General features: G+C 40.1%; 2 protein-coding genes across 15 annotated transcripts in view; both read right to left on the bottom strand.

The window, feature by feature from the left end:
* The window catches only part of ARMC2 (armadillo repeat containing 2), a 61,363-nt gene extending 45,949 nt beyond the window's left edge, over nucleotides 1-15,414 (bottom strand). The window contains exons 1-7 of one of the 6 annotated variants that reach the window (XM_010403147.4): nucleotides 15,167-15,292; nucleotides 14,864-14,916; nucleotides 12,599-12,699; nucleotides 12,124-12,371; nucleotides 11,434-11,506; nucleotides 9,878-10,046; nucleotides 8,461-8,671 (exon numbers count right to left, since the gene is read on the bottom strand). In XM_010403147.4, coding sequence (XP_010401449.3) covers nucleotides 8,461-8,671; nucleotides 9,878-10,046; nucleotides 11,434-11,506; nucleotides 12,124-12,341 — 671 coding nt within the window. In that variant the 5' untranslated portion in view covers nucleotides 12,342-12,371; nucleotides 12,599-12,699; nucleotides 14,864-14,916; nucleotides 15,167-15,292. Of the gene's footprint in view, nucleotides 1-8,460; nucleotides 8,672-9,814; nucleotides 10,047-11,433; nucleotides 11,507-12,123; nucleotides 12,372-12,598; nucleotides 12,700-14,863; nucleotides 14,917-15,166; nucleotides 15,293-15,394 lie in introns of those variants that run through there. The other 5 variants (XM_039568809.1, XM_010403156.4, XM_010403139.4 and 2 more) reach the window with 5 other exon arrangements.
* A 480-nt stretch (nucleotides 15,415-15,894) lies between these two features.
* Nucleotides 15,895-17,935, bottom strand: part of LOC104691606 — a 33,851-nt gene continuing 31,810 nt past the window's right edge. For 4 of the 9 annotated variants that reach the window (XR_005604135.1, XR_005604137.1, XR_752222.4 and 1 more), the window contains exon 4: nucleotides 15,895-17,213. The gene's annotated coding sequence lies outside the window, so the exon portion shown is untranslated. The remainder of the gene's footprint in view (nucleotides 17,214-17,935) is intronic. The other 5 variants (XR_005604133.1, XR_005604134.1, XR_752224.4 and 2 more) reach the window with 5 other exon arrangements.

Genomic DNA, 17,935 nt, shown 5'->3' on the forward strand with positions numbered 1-17,935 from the left:
CATCAAGGTAGCAAAGCTTAACTTGAACAAAAAGAGAACATGCCCATCTTCTCTGAATTGTCCAGCTTCAAGGCATTCCCTCTTGACACTACCCTCTCCTCATGGTAAGGTTCCTGTAACATCTCACATATCCTTACAGCTTTGGGAGACAAAACTAGATAACATGTAGTGGGAGAAGAACAGAGAAGCACAGTAACTGAGACAGTGTAATAAAGAATGAAGAATATACAGGTTAGTTTTCAAACAGAAGAGTAGGAATAAAGGGAAATGAGAAAAAGACAAGGGCAGTGGGGATAGAAAGCGTCATAACCCCCACAGTATCTCCTTCTGCAAGTGCCAAGGCCTCACACAACTTTGCTCATGCAGAAGTTATGAGCATCTCCTTTTGCACCCATGTAAACTGGCTCTACGGACTCTCTCTTAAAGTAGAGACAGGAACATGGACTATCCCATGTAAAGCAGAATCTGAACAGATTCTCAAAAAGGCAGAGACCTACTAACACACAGACTGTGCACAGCATGCCCTGAGTAAATGCTGTAAGGAAGCCATAGACTGTAGACACGATCTGATGTCTGGAAACAGACTTCTTTTTCCATTTTTAAACATGGCCTTTCTATTAATCCAAAAAACTCTCTAATTATGAGCACATGATTTCTACACATCCATATCTGCAGAGCCCTTTCTGTATCTATAGAACCACAATTCTTGTAAGTTCCTTCCTCAGAAGCAAATCTAAGCCCCAGATAGTTTAATTGTTTAACCTTAGAGCCCTTTTATTTTTGGTCTTTATTTTGGTAAGGCAAACAAACCTTTTTTATTCCATTTTCCCCTCACAGTCATCCAATTTCTCCCCAATGTATTCTCCTGCATTATATCCCCTTCCGGCCCCACAAAATTCCTTTTTCTAGTTTATTTAAAACCCAAAAATGTGACTGAAATTTTTACAAATTTTATTTTGGATCCTTGATGTATCCATGTTTTCAGGTCTGCAGAAGCCTAGGAGAGCAATTTCTAACTTTTCACAAAGCTCTAAAAACAGTCTAGGCACTGCAGTAGATGCAGACTGTTTATACATAAATACAAGCACTGAACATCTGATTCTACCAACATACGTTGTGTGCACTGGAAAGCCAGACATGGTGTATCTACACCCAAAAATCAAGACATTTCACTAAGCTTTAGGAAGAACAGAATTCTAGCAATGCTAAGGAGATCCTGGGGGCCTGTTCAGGCAAGCCAGATGTATCAAAATGACTACTAGACACAAAGGTGTTCTTTCAGACTAGAGCAGAGTTCAGTCCCCTTGAATGTGGATAATCCTTAAACAGATAGACCAGTTAGGAAGAATGTTCTTTGAGATGTTACTGACACGTATATTCAGAGTGTGACTACACATCTATGCTGTAATCTGGGTTTATTTTTATTGCTAGTACTATCCAGGATGGCATGCCTTACGTGGATAAGGATCATTTGGCTATTTAAGCAGCTGAGCACTTTCCGTTCAACCCAAGATTCACAAATTCTATGTGGACTACAAAGGGAAAAGCTGCAAGGAGGTGTTGTGAAAGTATATACAACCGATAAATCCTTAAAAAGAACCATCATGGGTAAATAGTTTTTCCTGTTTTGAGCACCTGCCATGGGGGAGAAGAAAGAGCTCCTGTCACACAACCAAAAGACATTGATAAGAACCCCTGCCAAGCCTTCTCTTCTCCATGCTGAACAGTTCCAGCTCTCTCAGCCTTTCCTCATACAAAGGATTCCTTCCTATCTCAGCAGCTGGATTTCCTCCAGCCGTTTCATATCTCTATTGCACTAGGAAGCCTGGAACTGGTCCCAGCAGTCCAGGTGTAGCAGAGGTTTTCAAGACGCAAATGAACAAAGTGCTAGATAATCTCATCTAGGCTCTCTTTTCCACAAAAGATTGGGCCAGATGATCTTTTGAGGTCTCTCGAATCCTGAGCTGTTCTATGAACTTGGTGTACACCAGGACCTCCAGGTCTTCTTCTTCAAAGCTGCCTCCCAGGTGGATCACCCCCAGTATATAATGGTACCCAGGGTTGTTCCTGCCCAGACGCAGGACTTTGCACTTCTCTTTGTTAAACTGCATCAGGTTCCTAGCAAACCATTTCTCCAGCCTGCTGAGGCTCCTCTGGACCAATGGGTTGCTTATCCACTTACTGCCAGTTATCACTTCTTCTAAATTATTCAGAACAGTGGTCTCATGAACAGCCCATCAGATCTCTTGGCAGGAGCACTGCAGAAAGATACGTAGGGCTCTAGACCAAGTTTATCAGGGGACAGCCAACCTCAGCAGCTTTGTCTCAAGAAGAACAATAGCAGCTCCAGGGAAAGTTAAAGGAGCTAATGGTGATCCTGGGAATTAAGGCACTAAGGATAAGGGAGCAAAGCCTGAGTCAGCAGCAAGGGGCAAAGCGGTGCAAGGGCCCCAAGGCAAAGAAGGGGAGTCAGACACAGAGCTGCAGCAAGTGAGAGAAACTGCAAGGGATCTTCTCAGAGCAGGTTCATTTACACAATGCTTAGGAGCCACTGCTTCAGGAAACAAACCCCTGCTACCATGATTCTTCCACTCCAAGTGTTTAGTGATCAAGAAACAAGAATTCTAACTCTGAACCAAAATAACTGATGTTAACAACAAGACATTGCTCTGTAGACTTTGAAACGAAGTATAAACAACATCCCCGTATTTTTGCCAAAGCAACTAGTATGAAATGTTTTTAGCTTTTGGCAAAATGAGAAAAATTAGTATTTTGTTCTGCCATTTATTCTCACAGAAATTAATTTTCCCACATACCAATTAACAATTGCATTTCTCATTAATCCCTTTATTCCAATTTCATTATACTATCCAGACCTTTTATGTTGCCAGAAGGACATCAGAATTAGTTTTTGGTATTGTCTTTCATTAGTTGAATTGTAGGGAATATGTTTTTGTGGTTTTTATTGCAAACCAACTGATTTCTTCCTGACCCATAACTTAGCACTTGAAAAGCACCCTATATTTTAGAACTGACCTTCACTGAGCCTCTTAAGAGAATCTGTCCCTACTTTGCTCAGCTACCACAGAATCTTTCATTCTGTGATGTCATCTGAGGGACAAACAAGACAGATAAACACAATCTGGAAATAAGCCTCAAAGAAAAAAACCCTAGTGTTAACAGCTCAATTTTTAAAGATTATTTTCCTTTTCAAAAAAACAATGGAGCCAAAATTACTTGCAGACAGCTAAAAGAGATATAAAATAAAGTATTAAGCCAATTACACAAAACTCGAGTCAGTCTTGTTTTTCAACCACAAAACTTCTCAAAAGCATGAAAATAATTGAAAAACTGGTAATATAGATGTCCTGAAATTATTTCAGGAACTGTAGAGAATTATAAGGAACACCATTAAGAAGAGAAAAAAAACAAAGGGAGTGAAAACTATAATCAAGTGTATAACTGATACCACTAATACAAGAAAAGATAACTAGTAGAAAGACAACATAATTTGCCAAAATATATTGACAAATAGACCAACTACACTCTGAGTCATCCTAAAGATGAGCAAGTACCAATTCTTCTATAAACACAATCACGGGAATAGCTCATTTCTTATGACAACTCCAGCGATAAAAAAATACAGTATTTCTTATTTATACAGAAAAAGATACAGATGAAGAACCTCATGCACATGTTAAACACTATGACTTAAAAGAATAATCAAGGTTGATGAAAAACCTCTATCCTTATCCTTTTTATTCTTCACAGTCCTTGCATATTCTGTCTAATACTGAAAACACTAACAGTATCTATTTGTGGTATCTTTACACAAGCAGATAACTGACAGTCTAATTCTAACCATAAAAAATACCTAAAATATTAGCCTAAATATATTTGAGTCTGAAAACCACATCACCATCATCTTCCTAACCTGAACCTTGCATAAGCATTGCATTTCTAAAAAGAAAATAAATTTAAATCCATTTTTACTATAGGTCTACCTAGACTGAATTAGCATTCTTTCTTTACCCTTTGCGTGGCACACTTACCCATTACAGAATTACAATTCAATCGGTAATAAGAACTAGATCTCCCAGATTTGGAGACCAATGATGTTGGCCTGAAACGAATCACTAGAGGGGAAAGACTCTTTGGAGTACACTGTAAAAATGAGCCTAAACTCCACTGTCTCTTCTGTGAGCTAAGAGACCAGAGATAAGTTACCTCTTACCCTTTTCTTTAGAAGTCTGTAACAAGTTCTGAAAAAAAAAAGAATTCCTCTTTCCCAGTGCTCTCTCAGTATACCAAACCAGGCACAGTCTGGAAAACTTTGTAGAAAGCTCTACCTGTGAAAGATTTCCCACCACGCAATTTTTTCTCTCTTAAATTAGTGGTCCAAATAGCCAGTGGAACTGAGGCAAAAACAGATAAAGATTAGTTGGGAGTACATTAATTTCCTGTTTTCCTGTCTTTATGAGAATTCACAAATTTGTCAATATATGTAATAAAAAAAAAAAAGGAGAAAAATACTGAAAAAAGTCTGGAGAATCAGCTAAACCATATAATAAACCAATATCCACCCCATGTCATTCATTTCAAAAAAATCATCCAAAGCAAAACAGAATGGGTGTTCCCCTTAGCAAAAAAAAAAAAATCTCTCTCTTCTGTGGAAATCTTTTGCTTTGAAGAGAAAAGGAATTTTGGGCATAGTGTATTTTGGGCACAGATGTGAAGGCTGTTTAGGCAACCAGAGACAAGTGATTTCCAGTGGCCCTCCCACCCATCCTATTCTATAGGATTCCCTTTATCATTTAATCCGCTGCTTCCATCATTTTCTATTGACATATTCCAAAACTCTAAAAAAGTACAAGAAAGTACTCTCATGGAAGAAGAATACATCTCAAGGATACTGTAAAACAGGCATTTAATAAAGAGACCAATGGTGAGAGAAAACAGGGCACAGTATATCTTCTTTACAGCACCTGCTAATCCTTTTGTAGCTCTTTATAAAACTCACTTACTAAAAAAAGAACAGGCCACCTGGCAATGAACTGTTTGCCTCCAAACTCTTCCTCACTGAAGGCACCTCTCCTTTTAAGGAGTCCTGGAATAACATCTAAGCTTTCAGAATACTGAGACACTGGAGTAGGAAAAAAAATCATCATCTTTTCTCACCAGGGAAACTGCTGCTCTTCATCAGCAAATCTGCCATTACTGTTGACACTTCTGTTGAAACATATGAATGCAGAAAACATTTTAGAAGTTTCACTTCTATAGCAATCACAATAGATGGCAAGGCACAACGGCTGGAGGAAGATGTAAACAAAACTGAGCTTCCTTATGATTGCCAGAAATTGTTCCTAGCTTTCCTGAGGCAACATGTCAATAAATTCAATCTGCTTTAATTAATATACCTATTCTATTACAACTAGATTGTTATTTGCAAAACAGAATTGCAAACAAAATGGCAAACAACTTTTCCCCTCAAAAGGTCCTTTTCTCCTTTTTCCCCCCAGTACCTTTATAAATCAGTAGTGATTTCATTAGCACTGCTCATTCTTTTCTTCAGTCTTTGGAACAACAAAAGAATGTCAGATAGAAAGTGAGCAAGCCTCTTGCTGGAAAAGAATACCTCCCTTCTGTTCTCTTTAAAATAAATGTAATAGCATTAATGGCAGGAATCTGCCACGCTGTTTTGGCATGCTCTACTGTTTCCTCATTAGCAGAAAAACAGTTTCATCAGGAAAGTTATTTCAGAACATGTATAGGAACTGTAGGAAAAGGGGAGTAGGAAGTTCCACGCACCTTCTACTGTACAAAGTGTACTATTTCTACAATCCTCTTGCTTAATACCTGCAAGGATTTTAAGTCACTGAGACACAGAACTGAGGCTGACACATGCTTCATAGAGAATGACAGGACTCTAGGTAATAAAAGATTTCACATTCCTTTATGCTTTCACCCTATTACTCCTGAATGCAATATACTTTAAATAGAAAATATTTCATAACCCCATACAAGATGCCTCAAGTATTTATGACACAGAACCAGATGCAATCTAGCCTTACAATCATCTAGTACCTCTAAACATGTTCTACTGAGAAAGAATGCCAAATCTCTCACTGCAATGACCCCTCTGTGGCTCTGGAGCCTTTTACATACAACTATCACGAAGACCAAACTCAATAAACCATATGGAAGGCTAGGTTTGTGGTACCTTTCAACTGCCTTGTCAGATGAAGAATAACATCTCTGAACTCACACAAACACATAGAACCAGGTTTGCATGACTTGTGTAGTATCATACACAAAGACTGGATTAATGCGCTCTATGGTCTAAGTCTTAGCAAGGAGTTAGAACGTGAGAGCAGCTGAGATTATCTACGGCCATCCCATCATGCGATGGCATGAACTGCTTGGGCTGATATCGATGAGAGACCTTTGTCTGTGGCTAAAGGGAAAGCATTTTGTATTATTCTTATGCATCTTGCAGCACTGCAGATGTATGTGGTACTCTAAGCCATACGAGCATGTAAAGGGTGTCAGGAAGCCTCGCATAGGCAGCATTGGCAAAAACCATCTCTGACTTGAGTACCCAGCAAGCATCCACAACCCACAGGAGAGGTAAAAATGGGCCATTCAAAAATACAGATCTTGCACTCAAGACAGAAGGATGGAGGAATGTTACATTCCTCTTCCATTTTGGAGAAAAATAGTCAGAACAATATTGGAAAGCAATTTTTTGTATTATCTTAAGGCCAGTAATTTGAGATCTAATTTAACTGATGTATGAGATTCATGATTGTAAAAAAGCACCAGTAACAAAAATGCAAAATCAAAAACTTGCAGAGCTCTCGTTCTTATAAAGAGAAGTGTATAATTTTGAACAGACAGGAAGCATGTCTAATGGGTTAGCTGTTCAATTATACATGCAAGTTTAAAACTATGACTGAGCAGGAAGGTCATTCTTTCCAATTAGCGAAAGTATCAACCGATTCTTTCCTATTAGAGGAACTTGGACACCATCAACTAAAACAGCAACCCAAACTGAAAGCAGAACTGAGAATGGCAGGACGCATATTCCACAAAAGGCACTACCCATTTCCACTGCAACACTAAAGTACTTCACACCACACCTTTAGTCAATAAAATTCTAATCACAGTAATTTATGTGGTATGACTACCCAAATAGTCTTTGTCTAAGAAGTTATTGGACCACTGATTTTAAAGGGAGAAAATTATATTGCAGTGAAGCATTCTCCTTGGTGCTTTACTTCCCTTTTTTTCACCTACATTCTTCATCTCTGCTCTTATTTTCTCATTCTTCCTCCCTCCACACTCATGGAGTTTTTTCTTTGCTACAACAAGTCTTCACTCTTTCAGAATCTTTTTTAAAAATCCTGCTTACAGTTTAACATAAAAGAGTGCTATGATAGCTCTGTTATGTATCATTTCCTGTAACAGTCTCAAGGGACAACATTCTCTGAACTATTAAGTGCTATCATCAAGTTAGTAAATGAAAGGCCTTTCATAATACAAAATTAAGACTATAATCTTTAATATCAAAGGTGCTTAAGAATATCCAGGGAAATAACTCTTCCCTACGCATAGAAAGACGCTAGAAAGAAGATACTGGCAAATATATATTTTTAAGAGTGCACAAGTTTTTATAAGGATGTGTTTTGAAAATAAAGTGTTTTTCATTCTTTGTTGTTGAGATTGCCAGATCCGTCAATGTTACTAGCACAAAACAGCTGTTCATCTGACTACTAATGCAGCAACTGATACACCAAGTACACATAGTGCCATGGGACTATTCCTCCTTGTGCAAGAATTCACATCTGAACCAAAAGAAAAACAAATTACTTGATTATGAATTAAAGAACGGACATGATATTCCAGGTTCCGTAAAAACAGACTGCAGGCATGTCAGTCTCGTTAATCTCTTACACCTATTTGGTCATCCAAAAAAAAAGAACTAAAAATTCAAAGTCACAAAAAATTCTGCTTCTATTGCCAATGAGTTTAAGCCTGGTTTTGATGTATGATCACATACCAGAACTGAAAGTATGGCTCTACTCATCTGTCAAACTATGTGAAGGCAATATAGCAGCTTAAAACAACAAGACTAAAGTGCAAAAGCAAGCACATCAAATTTGAACTTGAGGATTCTACATGCAATGATTAGAAGACTTAGTTTTGCAATGTTAATGATCAAACAAAAGGTATTTCATATCGAACAAATTTCTATCAACAATTTTTTACAAATTAGTCTTTTGAACATAGAAACTTCCTAAAAGAAGAAATGTAAGTTTTTCTAATAATCTAAATACAGTTTCATTTTAAAGCATATGTAATGTTATCGTCAAATTCCAATAATTTTAGGCATTTTGATACTTGCACAATTGAGTATCTAGGAAGAGGGTTGCGTGGAAGATGCGCATTACCAATGCTGACCTTTCTCCTTGCAGCTGAAGTGAAAATTTTCCTGGTGTCCCTTCTATGGAGTCTTCACTTCCTGATCTGGTGATATGCTCATTACAAATTAATTGTCCACTTTCATCATGAAATGATGTGCACAGCTTTTGCTCTGCTAAGCAGTTATTATTACTTCTGTCAAGATTATTCATCATCATAGTTGGTTCTTCAAAATCTACCTTCTCTTCATCTGAAATAGTCAAAGAGAATACATTTTGTTCAAGTGCTCTTACGAATTACTGCCTGTCGTGCTACATTATCAAAATTTGCTTGTATCAAAAGCTGAGAAAGCTTAAGACTATTAAGAGTAAGGTTGTCAATGTCTTCTTATGAACAGTATTTCTTAAAGACTTTTGGGTTTGTGTTTTAAAGTTTTAATATTCCATCTTCTTTTATTTCCCTCTTACCAATGAGTGGATTGTACCTTGAGAAAAAAGTGACTGTATTTCAGGACCTGAATATTATGAAGGAACTCAGGAAAAAGGCAGCTGTTAATCCTGTAGCTTCTGTGTATACACAATAAGAACCTCCACAAAAAACCCCCTCACATAAACATTTGCATGATCCCAAAAGGGGAGAAGGAATCAAGGCAGGTTACAACTACATAAGCTTCTCAACTTCTTCAATTAGTAACATCAACTTATTAAGGCTACATGAAGGGGTACATTATATAAAGATATATTTATAGAATAAATACATAATAATGAAGTAAAGTTTAGTACTTTTTACATATTTTGCAATAAGGTAAAAAGTGAGATATTCAGTTTATCGTGTAAAGTAACAATCCTGGGCAATGTAAGAATTGTCATTATAACAAATGAGTCTTCCTTCAATAAAGACAGAGTCCCAGCACACTTCATCAAGAGCAAACATGCAGGAAGCCAAGATGCCATTTCCCATCTGCAAGAAAACTACTTTTAAATCCCACATTTAGTGACCTTTATTAAGTCTCCACTAATGAAACTCTTAACAACAAATACAATGTAGTTGGAAGCCTGTCAAGCCATATCATTCCTTTTTATTTCTCCTTTTATGCTCAATAATCTGTCAAGGAATCTCCTTAGATGATGGCATCTCGTTATCTCTTAAAACATGTCAGCATTTAATGTTAATCTTACGCACTGAAGACAACTTTCAGTAAAATTCCATTACTTGGAAACCTATAGGAAAAAGGGGCATCTGAGTAGCTTTCAACTCACTTTCAGCAGTGCAAGCCAGCATCATTTTGGGAAACCACAGCTTCAAAACTGCCTTAAACCCATTTAAATACTTCCAAAATTCACACTGAAAGGACACAGAGGTCCTTTCATATATTAATAATTCATGTAATTACCAATATTAAAACCCATCATGCAGTTGTTTTTCTAGCAAACAAGATGTATCAAAATGTTCTCACTCTGACCCAGAGGAACCGCTTGAGCAGAAAATAAATCTCCCAGAGAAGTTGCTCTAAATAAGTCTTTCCCAGCACTGCTGACTTTTCTAACCTCTGCAGCATCAGCAGGAGGTTTTGGAAGGAAAACAGAAGAATCTTCATCTTTTTCAGAAGTGATTAGTACTCGTTTCTGTGACAAAGATAAAGGAGACTTTTAAAACAAAGCACAGATAATTTAATTTTCATGTAAGTAAAAATTAAAAAAAAAAAAAAGAAACCCACATAATTTCTAACAAAGGGCTAAATTCAGAACGGAACAGAAGTTACATTGGCTTGCTCATTAAGAAATTTTCATATCCTGAATCTAATGATACCATTCCACCAAACAAACCAGATGTCTATACCATTATCCCCACAGAAAGCCATTTAAAAGCCAACATTCAGGGGCGCAGAAAACAAAAACTAGCTTGAGTAGAACAACTCAGAATTATTTATTCCTCATAAATACTCATTTAACTACATCTGAAGCAAGCTTATTTATCAAAGAAAATATTGTGCCAACGACTATTGCGAACAATTCTAGAGATACATCTATTCTTTGATTTGTTTTTGAGCATTAAAACAGCATTTCCAAAACACTTCAAATATGTTCACATCCTATGTACTACTTCCTATCACACAGAGACAAATCATGCAGATCCAGAAACATCAAAGTCCTAGTTTTATGACAGTATCTTGCATCTTAGAGGATGCGAATAAGCCCCCAAATCTCTATACCAAGCACTTGTTCTGCCCTTGCCCTACATAAAAGCACTGACCTCTAAGATTGATAGCAATTTCCTTAAAATAAAGAATCCACTAGAAAGTCTCCAGCTGATTCCTTAGAGCTCTCCACAGTATTAGCTGAAGAAGCCAACAGATGAGACCAACTCCCCACAACCATCATGATTAACACAAGCTCTCCATTTACAGCGTACTAACTTATCTCCATTGATAAAGCAAATCACTGATAAGATCCTCCCTGGTCTTCTCCAGGCTGAAAGTTCTCCTTTCTCTCTGTCCCTTCATCACCTTTGTGGCCATTCATCAGATTCTCTCCAGTAGCTCCATGTCTTTCTTGTACTGTGGAGCCCAGAACTGGATACAGCACTCCAGGCGTGACCTTACCAGTGTCGAGTAGAGGAAAAGGATCATTTCCCTCAACCTGCTGGCAAAACCCCTTCTAATGCAGCCCCAGATACCATCAGCCACTTTCCTAGCAGCAAGGGCACATTGTTGGCTCACGTTCACGCTCATGAACTTCATCTATTTTAGTAAACTTACACAAGAAAGCTGAATCAAGTATTCGTCTTCTGATTCTTGCTAATGTCACTTAGAATCATAAAGCCATACAGCAATATTTAAGTAGCTTAAATTATTTTCAGGTCTCTTTTGGGGAAAAAAAGACAAAACTGACATTTTAAGTCTCAGACTGACATGACAATAAGTCTCCATTTTCCCCCAACGTCTTTAAATCTTTTCCTAACACTACTGAGACACTGTATGGGTACTGCATGAGTTATTTCCAGAGTACTTACATTAGCCAGTGGGCTCAGACGAACACCAGAAAGTGGTCTTGATTCAGCCAAATCAAAACTGGATGCATCAAGACTAACAAAGAAATGAAACATAGTTAGAATAAAGCAGACCCAGTGTTTTGCAGTCAGTTGGGTTTTTTAATTGCATGCTTTTTCCCTTTGCCAGTGAATACGGAGAAAGGGAAGAAAGGAAAAGTGACAAGAGCACTTCACGCCAACAAAACTCCACCTAGAAATAATTTTGAAGTAGTATAAGCTTTGTTTGAAAATGAGCATTTCAAACTTCAGGACCTAAAATTTTACATTTAGAAGATCCCAGAAGGCTCTGAAAAAAGATCTAGCATATAGGTTATAGGAAACAAGCAAGCTTTCACATGTTCTAGGAAAAAAGCTGAAGACTATCTCAATTAAAAGCATTCAAATGTCTCAAGAAAAGGTAAGTAACAGACTTATATTCTTATACTATTCTCCACATAGAAAACTAGTGTAATGACTGCCTCTGGTAGCTCTAATCCACAGGAACTTCCTGGACATGTAGATTAACACCAACAGTAAGGACCATTAGAAGAAGGCAAAGGATGTGATTAGGAATACAGATTAACACAGGGAAAATAATCACCGGAAGCATAATTACAGAATCAAATCTCTTGCTGCTAAAGGATATTTGAAAAAATCTTAAAGCCATGGTACCTAAAAACTGAAGCGGGTCTATTTTGAGGACATCGTGAGGATCGAGACCCAAAAAGTTTCCTTTGTTCATCTGCAGGTGTGAATGGTCTCTGAGTTCTTACTGTTCGCAGAGCACCTCTGGCTTCATTTACAATATCAGAACTGGTCGTAGGCTTTGCCACTGACAGCCGGTAGAACGGCTCTGGTTTTTTTCTATTTTCAGTCTTTGAAGCTTGCATTCCTCTGCAGAGTACTGCACAGGAAGAACACTGGAAGACACATGTGAAAGGCACAAAATATTATGCTAGTTTTAAATTACAAACCATTAATTCATCACTGGTTATGCTACCACAATATAGTTTAAAAGGGTAACTAAATCCTAGACAGTGCTGAAATAGTGGGAAATAAGGTACATTGATATTGCATTTCCCTCTCTATTCCCCAGTTCTGTAGGAAAATACTCAAGAACAGAAAGCATCTGACATGAAGAACCTACCTTCAGTTTTTTTACAGGGAGCTAAAATACATCACTGTTCCTCATGGCCAAATGTGGTCATCTACAATTCCATAGAAAATCTGTTTCTTGACACCTGATTACTTAGGAAACATCACAGCCAAAAAAAGATTCAATAATATGCTATAAAGAGACCAGATGTAGGAAAAACCCGATATATATTATTGACCTTAGCAAGAGCAGCTTCCTAATAGGTTCAAGAGGCATCATTATCAGTAACTTAAGCACAGTTATCAGTAATTGATAAGCAGAGACAAGGAAGAACAAGCAATCCATTTTTTTCCTCTGAAAGAAATGAGTCCCCAACCCATCCCCAAGAACACGCAAAGAAAGACAACACTAATGTAAGTCATCAACCCAAACTTCCAATCAGCATTCTGTCCTGCTGCAGTTTCTGGGAAATGCAGTGGGCAGTGACAGACTTGTTCCATCACCCCCTGGGCCCCGCACAACCCATCACTATCATGGTGCAGTTCTCTGTAGGTATCATCCTTGTTATTTTACAGCAAACTCATCATGAGTCTTACACCATCCAAAATTCCTCTTCTGCTTTTCAAACTTACCTAAAAAGAAAAATATGTTTCTGCACTGTGACTCAGACCATCTGGCAACTTGTATTCTCTCACACAGTTTATGACAATGAACTGACAGTGGATCAGACACCATCATCTTGGTTATTTCTAAACTATGGAGTGAAAAAAGTTCTTACATCCTTAGTTTGTTAGTTCAGTTCTTCCTGTTCTGCAGTTTTACTTTTCCAACTGCTTCTGCTTTCTTCAAGAGCCTGCACATTCTGGCACAGGCTCTCAAAGAACTACGCAACATAGAACTGGATGCTAAGGTAAAATGCACCAACCTCTTTTGCTAAATCATGCATAATTAAAAAACCCACAGGAACAGATCAGGAGCCTGAAACTATCAGTGTTTTTAATATTTCTGACTACCATCAATATATTACTTATCTTCGCTGTGGCTGAATTTTGTTCTCTATGCTCCTTACTCCTCCCACTATTACAATGTGATTAAAAAAAAGTAAGGAGTTCCACTGCAGCTGTCTGTTTGGAGAAATTATACAGTCAGTCCTCACTAAAAAAGGAAGGTAGACTATCATTCCCTATTCCCCCAGCTACTGGGAGCCAGAATTTTGACCTTAAGTGGAAGACCTTCTGTGTAGGTCTTATGTCTGATACAGTTGGGAACAGTCCTGTGCAGGGCTGGGATTTGGAATTCATGATCCTTGTGAGTCCCTTCCAACTCAGCATATTGTGTGACTCCGTAATTTTGCTCTCCAATCCCAGCAGGTAGCAGACAGAGGGAATGCTGCAGTGCTGATGGGGACAGCATAACTGGTACACACAGATCTTGTCCCTCACTACTGTCACCATTTCCCAAGTAGCCTTTAACTTGCACAGCTGAAGAGCTGCTCTCTGACTCTCTGCTGAAAGGTAGAAGAGTATCACAGCAGTGTCTGAAAAGCCATACTTGGGCACTTGTCTTTATTCCCCAGTTGTTTACTCCAGGAGTCTGGTCTTTGCTGTACAGGAAGATTTTGAAGCAATAGACAGCAGTACAAGATCCACACATTAGTCCAAGCAATGTCCAAAAGCGAGAGAGCTGTACCCTCACGGCTCTTATCTCAGTTCAGTCAAGATGAGAGAAGCATGGCTGACTGCATGAGATGTCATGCATGTCTCAAGACCACTGTCATTTAATTGCCATGGTGCAGAGTGGGTATACCTGCAATCACTAAGTACAGTGAAGAGAAGCCCTGTACTCAAGCTGTGAACACTCCGCTCTCTGACATCTGAATCCATGTTCTGTCTGCCCTAGCAAATCTCTGGAATGGTTAGCACACAGGTACAGGTTTGGTAAGAATCCCACAATCATTGAGGTTGGAAGAAACCTTTAAGATCATCAAGTCCAACAGCCAACCCCGCACTACCCCTGTAACCCCTAAACCACATCATCCAGTGCCAGATCCAGATGCCTCCTAAACACGTCCAAGGTTGGTAACTCCAGCACCTTCCTGGCCAATCTATACCAATGCATGGCCATCCTTAGAGTGATGATTTTTTTTTTTTCTAATATCTAACCTGCATCTCTCCTGTCTCAGCTTAAGGCCATTTCCTCTTGCCCTTTCACCGCAGACACGTTAGAAGAGATGGGCTCCTCCTCACTACAATCTCCTTTCAGGAATATGCAAATAATAGCAATTATTAGACATAATTCTGAACAGCAGCAACTCACCAATCACAACTGATGCACTTTCACCCTGGTGAAATTCTGACGCATAGAAATCGCTATCAAAGAGAAAAAAGAACAAAATTACAAGTTGAGTCCACAACCCTCAGCGGAGTAGGGTTTCCAGCGCAGCCGTGGGGACAACACGTCCAAGAGGAACTCCCCAAATAAGCAGCACCTGTGGAATAAACGCTGTCCCAACCCAAACCCGGCAATCAAGCCTCTCTCCCGGGCACGTGAAAGCTGCCGGGAAGCGGCACTGGGGTTCTGCCTCTCCGGCCGCTTTCCAAAGCCTGCCGCCCCACTTACCGCACAGTCCGACCCTTCGCCCCCGCCTGGCCAGACGGCACCCCCAGGGACGAGCACTACGGCCGGGGGGCCACCGGGCGCTGCCGGGGGACTCGGTCGGAACCCGCCCCCGCCCCCGCCCCCGCGGGGCCGCCGCCTCGCTCAGCCGCCCGCCGTTCCCACAGCAACCGCGCGCACCGCGCCGCCGCGACGGGCCGGCCCGGCACCCCGAGGCGCACGCGCGAGCACCTGCGGGCGCGTGCGCGGCGCGGCAGCCGCCTGCTCGTGATGGCGGGCCCAGATTTAGGGGATGGCGGCCCCAAGTCCCAGGGATGGCGGCCCCAAGTCCCAGGGATGGCGTCCGCAAAGCCCAGGGGCAGTGCCAGTGCCGGCTCCTGTCGCGGCGTTGGCCCGCAGGACGGTGGGTTCCTGGTGGAGGGCTCTCCGCCGTGGCCAGTCCTGGCCCACGTTTAGGGAGGGCGTGGTCGCGGCTGGCACAAGCCCACGGCACAGCTGGCAGAAGTCACTCGGTGTGACCTGCTGTTGTTGCCAGTTTAGGGACGCTAAACACAGACACGGGGCCCGGTATAGACAGGAGACGATTTTTATTCTGTGCAGGGCGCAAGGTGGAAGTTTTACACAAATCAAGCACTCAAGATTCTCAAAAATTTACAGAATCACTGAATCGATTACCTTGGAAAAGACCTCTGATATAATCGAGTCCAACCTATGACTGAACACCACCATGTCAACTAAACCATGGCACTAAGTGCCACATCCAGTCTGTCCTTAAACACCTCCAAGGGACAGTGACTCCACCACCTCCATGAGCAGTCCATTTCAATTACACTAAATACACAGCAAACAAATCACAGTTCATTGGCGAATTCTCCTATTAATTAGTATTTTTCCTTCTATTGGTTTAATGATTCTCTTGCTTCTTACGGTAATTAGTCCTCATGCTCAATCTTTCTCTTCTTTTGAGTTGGTGGGTTTCTTGAGTTGGCGGTCACTGGTAGTTGAGTCTCGGTGGTGGCTGGAATCAAGAGGCTGTGAACTGGCTCTGATTTCCTGCATTATAAAGGGCACAGGACCTGTGGCCAGACAGGTGACAAGAGATGTAGCAAGTGACAATAGACAGACAGATGATACAGCAGGAGCTGACAAGTCACAGGATGACCCCAGATGATTAGATGAAATCCCAGGTGGTCCTTTATTCAGGGTCACTCCTTTAAAGCTATGGCACCGGTTTCAATGATAAGGCAAGACTCTTTCCCAACCCCCTTCTCATTCTCTGTAACTCTCTGGGCGAATTGTTAGCTGTTTCTGACTCTTGGAGTGTCAGCATCATTGTGATACCTTCTCTGTGAGCTCAGATTTACAGGTTCAAAATGGAGACATTGAAAGTTTTCCACAGTCAAAACTGGGCTCAGACACAGTGCAGGAGCAGCCACAAACTCGTGTCCTGTCCATGGGTCACTCTGGTCAGGCAGTGAAGGTTAGATTGCTCACCTTAGTGGTTCCCTGGCAGGGTAGAAGTGCTGTCGCATCTCCTGCTTGCCTCCTGTTCTCTGGAAGGCCAAAAGATTAACATTTCCACATTGGCTGCAGCAAAGCAGCAAATGGGCCCCACAGCCTACATGGCTTTGTTGGAGTGGCACAAAGGGGTCACTTGCAGTGACTTCCCCAGGCTGCCTCCTGGCAAGGTCCCACCAAAAATGTATCCCCCTCCAGGTTTCAGGATCCTGTTGGCCAGGTGCACCGGAGGCTCGCTGAATAGCTCCCTTGCGTGCCTCCTGCTATTGCAATGGGTAATGCGATCACAGCCTGTATCAGAAAATCTCCAGACATGTAACAACAACAAAGACAGGCCTTTTGTGGCAAGTGGGTTGTTCATGACTGACAAGGACAGTCTTTGTTCGCTATCTCTGAATGCATTTTGAAATTTATCTAAAAACTGCTGTAGGAGGGTAGTTGTTACCTCGTTGTGAATAATAGAAAAAGACAAATACAGCTCCATCTGACCAAGCTTCTTCCTTTGTTCTTTTATTACATACTTCAGATATATCTGAAAGCACAAATAAATTCATCTTGTACATATATTTATATGTAAATATATATATATCTTACTAGCTTGAAGTTCCTTTTACTAATCGCTTGCTAATGTAACTTTTACTTTTTCATGTTTGCTACACAAGAACCCTATGGATATTTTAAATTTAATTTGTCTTTCTGATTTTTATTATAAGCTTTGTTATGCCCCTCTCTTCTAGAAAAATACCCTCTTCCAGTTCCTTTTTTGATTCTGACAGGCATTACAATAGCAGTAAAAAGATCTCAGTGTGTAACACTACCGGGTTTACATAACACATGCCATTATCTCTGCCAGCTTCTACTTTATCTCTAATTATTAGACATCTAGTCCTCTTTCTTTTGCAGCCAAGTTCAACACCTCATAAGTAATGAAAACCTTGTTATTATTGTACCCTCTCTTCTTTGTATATTCTTCTTTAAAAGCCAAAAGAATGTGTGTGTGCATGTGCCATGTATGCTATTTTCAGATCATTCACAGTTAGCTCATTTTCTGTTACTTTCTTCTGAATCTTTCTTTTATTGAAATAATACAGGGGAAGTTTCACAGAAAAATGTGTAGATCTGTTTCCTGGTAAACCCAGTTTGAATTTCTTTTTACTGTTATCTCATCATTCTTTAAACAATTTTTCAATCCACCCGGTTAAACCCACTAAGCCTCCTTTCTTTAATCGTTTTCATATGCACATTATTTTTCCT

This window comes from Corvus cornix, chromosome 3, assembly GCF_000738735.6.
Source record: "Corvus cornix cornix isolate S_Up_H32 chromosome 3, ASM73873v5, whole genome shotgun sequence".
Classification (NCBI taxonomy): domain Eukaryota; kingdom Metazoa; phylum Chordata; class Aves; order Passeriformes; family Corvidae; genus Corvus; species Corvus cornix.